Genomic DNA, 5,194 nt, shown 5'->3' on the forward strand with positions numbered 1-5,194 from the left:
ACAATGTCCTGGATGTCGTTCCACAACTCGTCTGGTCTTCTATTATTAGTGTTTAATGGGTCAAATCTATTCTTGAGATGGTCTCTAAATTCAGGTGGGATATACTCAAGGTTGTACTTTGGCTCTCATGGAGTTATTCTAACTTTCTTCAGTTTCAACTTGAATTTGCATATGAGCAATTGATTGTCTGTTCCACAGTTGGCCCTGACCTTGTTCTGACTGATGGTACTGAATTTTTCCAACATCTCTTTCCAACAGATGTAGTGGATTTGATTCCTGTGTGTTCCATCTGGCAAAGTTCATGTGTATACTTGCTGTTTTTGTTGTTGAAAAAAGGTATTTGCAATGAAGAAAGTCATTGGTCTTGCAAAATTCTATCATGTGATCTCCAGCTTCATTTCTATCACCAAGTCTGTATTTTCCAACTACTGATTCTTCTTTGTTTCCAGCTTTTGAATTCCAATCACCAGTAATTATCATTGCATCTTTATTGCATGTTTGGTCAATTTCAGACTGAAGAAGCTGGTAAAAATCTTCAATTTCTTCATCTTTGGCCTTAGCGGCTGGTGGGCAAATTTGAATAATAGTCGTATTAACTGGTCTTCCTTGTAGGCATATGGATATTATCCTATCACTGACAGCATTGTACTTCAGGATACATCTTGAAATGTTCTTTTTGATGATGAATGCAACACCATTCCTTCTCAAGTTGTCAGTCCCAGCATAGGGGACTAGAGGATTGTCTCATTCAAAATGGCCAATACCAGTCCATTTCAGCTCACTAATGCCTAGGATATCGATGTTTATGTGTTCCATTTCATTTTTGATGATTTCCAATTTTCCTAGATTCATACTTGGTATGTTCCAGGTTCCGATTATTAATGGAAGTTTGCAGCTGTTTCTTCTTATTTTGAGTCATGCCACATCAGCAAATGAAGGTCCCAAAAGCTTTACTCCATCCACGTCATTAAGGTCGACTCTACTTTGAGGAGGCAGCTCTTCCCCAGTCATCTTTTGAGTGCCTTCCCACCTGGGGGGCTCATCTTCCAGCACTATATCAGACAATGTTCTGCTGCAATTCATATGGTTTTCACTGCCCAATTTTTTTAAAAATAGACTACCAGGCACCTCTCCCTAGTCTGATTTAGTCTGGAAGCTCCACTGTAACCTGTCCACCATGGGTGATGCTGCTGGTGTTGAAATACCGGAGACAAAGCTTCCAGTATCACAGCAACATGCAAGCTACCTCAGTACAACACACTGACAGGCACATGGTGGTGGAGAGGGAATGTTGTTGTTGTTAGGTGCCGTCGAGTCGGTTCCGACTCATAGTGACCCTATGCACAACAGAACGAAACACTGCCCGGTCCTGTGCCATCCTTACAATCGTTGTTATGCTTCAGCTCATTGTTGCAGCCACTGTGTCAGTCCACCTCGTTGAGGGTCTTCCTCTTTTCTGCTGACCCTGTACTTTGCCAAGCATTTATGTCCTTGTCCAGAGACTGATCCCTCCTGACGGCATGTCCAAAGTATGTAAAACACAGTCTCGCCATCCTTGCTTCTAAGGAGCATTCTGGTTGTACTTCTTCCAACACAGATTTATTCGTTCTTCTGGCAGTCCATGGTATATTCAATATTCTTAGCCAACAGCACTATTCAAAGGCATCAATTCTTCTTCAGTCTTCCTTATTCATTGTCCAGCTTTCACATGCATATGAGGCAATTGAAAATGCCATGGCTTGGGTCAGGCTCACCTTAGTCTTCACGGTGACATCTTTGCTCTTCAACACTTTGAAGAGGTCCTTTGCAGCAGATTTACCCAATGCAATGCGTCTTTTGATTTCTTGACTGCTGCTTCCATGGCTGTTGATTGTGGATCCAAGTAAAATGAAATCCTTGACACCTTCAATCTTTTCTCTGTTTATCTTGATGTTGCTCATTGGTCCAGTTGTGAGGATTTTTGTTTCCTTTATGTCAAGGTGTAATCCATACTGAAGGCTGTGGTCTTTGATCTTCATTAGTAAGTGCTTCAAGTCCTCCTCACTTTCAGCAAGCAAAGTTGTGTCTTCTACATAGCACAGGTTGTTAATGAGTCTTCTTCCAATCCTGATGCCCCGTTCCTCTTCATATAGTCCAGCTTCTCGGATTATTTGCTCAGCATACAGATTGAATAGGTATGGTGAAAGAATATAACTCTGATGCACACCTTTCTTGACTTTAAACCAATCAGTATCCCCTTATTCTGTCCAAACAACTGCCTCTTGATCTATGTAAAGGTTACTCATGAGCACAATTAAGTGTTCTGGGATTCCCATTCTTTGCAAAGTGGAGAGGGAATAGCAAGTGAAAAATCCCCGAGGTAGGAACACGCCTGGCTTGCTGAAGAGCAAGTTAGGCTAGATCAGAGTAATCAAGAGAATAGTAAGATATGAGGTCAGAGAAGTAACTAGAAGCTAGATAATAAAGGGGTTTGTTGACCATCATAAAGACTTTGGCTCTTCTACGAATGAGATGGGGTGCTATTGCAGGGTTTCAGGCAATATAATCTTATTTACAATGTAACAAAATGTCTTGGGCGCTCTGTGTAGAGTAGGCTGAAGGGAGGCAAGGATGTAAGCAGGGAGACCAGTGAAGGAAGCTATTGCATAATCCAAGATGATGGGGGGTAGGAGGGTTAGCAGTACAGGTGGTGAGAAGTAGGCAGTTTCTGGATACATTTTGTAGAGAATGCTAAGAGGAGTTTTCTGATGAGTAAGGTGTGGGAGTGAAAGAGAAGAGGCAAAGATAATGCTCAGGTTTTGGTCTGAACAGCTGAAAGATTTTCCACTAATTAAGTTGGGGAAACGAAAGGGGATGGGAAAGTCTAGGAGGGAATGTTAAGTATCTGACCTGATAGAGCATAGTAAGTTCGTTTTCAGAGGGGGGATACATTTTGCTTTGGAAACTGACCATGATCAGGATTCAACTGTGTAAGTCAGTCAATCAGTTATATCTGTGTTCATGCAGGTGAGAAGCTTTTTGCAATAAAAACTAAACCACCATTTTCTAACTTTTCAGAAAATGCTGCCTTGAAAAGAGTGGATAGCAAAGGACAAAGAAATCTCCCCTTGATCCAGCGAGCCAGCTGCTCAGCCACAGTTGGGTGGACTTCAGGAGAGTCCATGGAATTCCAGAAACTACTGAACATAGGATTTCTCCTATGCTGTCTGACCTGCATCTTGTTGGAGACTGTAGATTCCTCTTCACCTTTATCTGCCTTTAGAATGCAAGACAAAGCAGAATCTAAACCACATTCAAGGGGTGTGTTTGCTGTTAGGATGAATGCCCCCCTCTTCATAAGACCTAAGATTCGTGTCTCAGGTCAGGAAAATCTGATTTTGTGTTTAAAGATAATGATGTTCACAGGAAAGCAAACTGTTCTGGTTTGATTCAACTTAGTTAGATTTGACAAAGGAGGTGAGATTTAAGAAAAATCTTGAGGAAGGAGCCTGATGATACACTGTGCCCCTAAAGCCCTATTTCTAATACACACACACATGCTGCTCAGGTCCTTTCTGGTGTCCACTCCATGTTGCAGACCGCTTTGTTTTCTTCAACCTCTTTCCTTGGGATCTAATCACATTACCTCTCATTTCTACCCATTCCCCTTTCTTGAAGAAAAGACCCTTTTTCTCCAGCATTACCTTGATCATCAAACTCGCCCCAAATCTCTTCCTCCCAATGACCTTGGCCTCTTCCTCCTCTGGATGCTCTAAAGCTTTGCAATTCTGCTCCTGGGGCTGATGCCCTGGTGGCCTTCTCCTTCCTCTTCCCAGGGCACTCATTGCCCTCAGTCTCCAGCAGAACACCCAAGACATACTCTAGGAAACAACACATTAATAGAGACTTTCCTATGATTGATTCATGCTCCTGTTTTCACAAAGTACCTCATTTATTCACTAAGACCTCAAAACAACCCTTAAAATACCTAGGACAGAGGTTATTGTTCCTATTTGACCTATGAGTATACAAAACTGATATTCATCTAAGAATACCTTGTTTTTTATGTATACTTCTTAAAAATTTTAGAGGCAGCACAGCAAAGTAGCTAAGAATATGGGCTTTTGGGCAACTATTTGAACTTGAACTAGGGTTCAAATCCCAGCCCCATCACTTACTCAGCAGGTTATTTTGGCCAAGGTACTTGACCTCTCCTCAATGAACTCCTATGTTCTTTCTGCAGGAAACCACAGGTCCTGGCTAGGCAACTTCAGGGATTATTTGTGGGATCTCATCAAGAGCTCCATACCTCCAGCAGCCATTTTTGCTTTTCTTATCACCACAGCACTAATGGGGACCCTGTGCTGCCTCACGTAAGCTGCTTTGGGATGAGGAGAGAGGGGATGCAGGGAGGGACAGTAACAATCAGGTTCCCCACCAGCCTGCACACCAGAGGAGTAGTGAGTGGGGGTTAGAGGGGAGCATTTGCCCCTGGGCACAAGAAGTCCAAGGGGGAGCCAGGCAAGGCTGGCTGGTGAATCACTCTCCCACCCATCCCCTCCCACCACCCCTCGACTAGACTGGCCAGCAAATCATCCCCCCACCCCTGGGAACAAAACTCTGAATGGCCACAGCAACTCCCTCTTTGAAAGTCTTTTTTTATCCAGTCTTCCCTGTTCCTTACCAATGACTGACAGGTGACATTTAATAACCTGTGTTTTCAACTTAAGTTTCCTTCCCTTTAGTTTGGGAGCTATACATGGAAAATATACCAAATTTACCAAACTATTTTTATACATAAATAATACTAAACCAACATTAATCCTGAGGAAAACAAAATAGTTAGGCATGGCTTTTATCCAAAGATATTTCTGAGAAAAACAAAATAGTTAGGCATAGCTAGAAAAACCCAAATTGTGTTAATCCAATCAATATTTATCAAGTAATGACTACTTGCCTGACTTAAAAGACAGAGAAATAAGACAATTAATAATTATAAACTGCTGAAATTGAGGGACAGAGTCCAAGTGGGCGAACCTATGAATATACTATGTAATACATTTTACTTGTGATCAACAGTGGTATTTAAAAAAATGAGGTCGGGGAATAGTTGGCCAGTTTTCAAGAAGAAATGAAAAGGAATAGAGAGAGAGGAGAAGTGTGGGGCCCTGCAGAGTTCAAAAAGCCAAACTGCCCCTAAATCCCCAGTATGTGG

The 5,194-nt window shown here is 42.1% G+C and overlaps 1 protein-coding gene across 1 annotated transcript; it reads left to right on the plus strand.

The window, feature by feature from the left end:
* The first annotated feature begins 3,161 nt into the window (after positions 1–3,161).
* On the plus strand, positions 3,162–4,356 carry SMIM9 (small integral membrane protein 9). Its single transcript, XM_049872912.1, has 2 exons — positions 3,162–3,300; positions 4,223–4,356. The coding sequence occupies exons 1-2, from the start codon at positions 3,162–3,164 to the stop codon at positions 4,354–4,356; spliced, it is 273 nt and encodes a 90-aa protein (XP_049728869.1).
* The last annotated feature ends 838 nt before the right edge of the window (positions 4,357–5,194 follow it).

This window comes from Elephas maximus, chromosome X (genome assembly GCF_024166365.1).
Source record: "Elephas maximus indicus isolate mEleMax1 chromosome X, mEleMax1 primary haplotype, whole genome shotgun sequence".
NCBI classification, from domain to species: Eukaryota; Metazoa; Chordata; class Mammalia; order Proboscidea; family Elephantidae; genus Elephas; species Elephas maximus.

Excerpts from the sequence above, each read along its gene's own strand:
- SMIM9 (XM_049872912.1), top strand. The coding sequence starts at position 3,162 with ATGGAATTCCAGAAACTACTGAACATAGGATTTCTCCTATGCTGTCTG. Across the intron at positions 3,301-4,222 it reads ATCTAAACCACATTCAAGGG|GAAACCACAGGTCCTGGCTA; the intron begins GTGTGTTTGCTG and ends TTCTTTCTGCAG.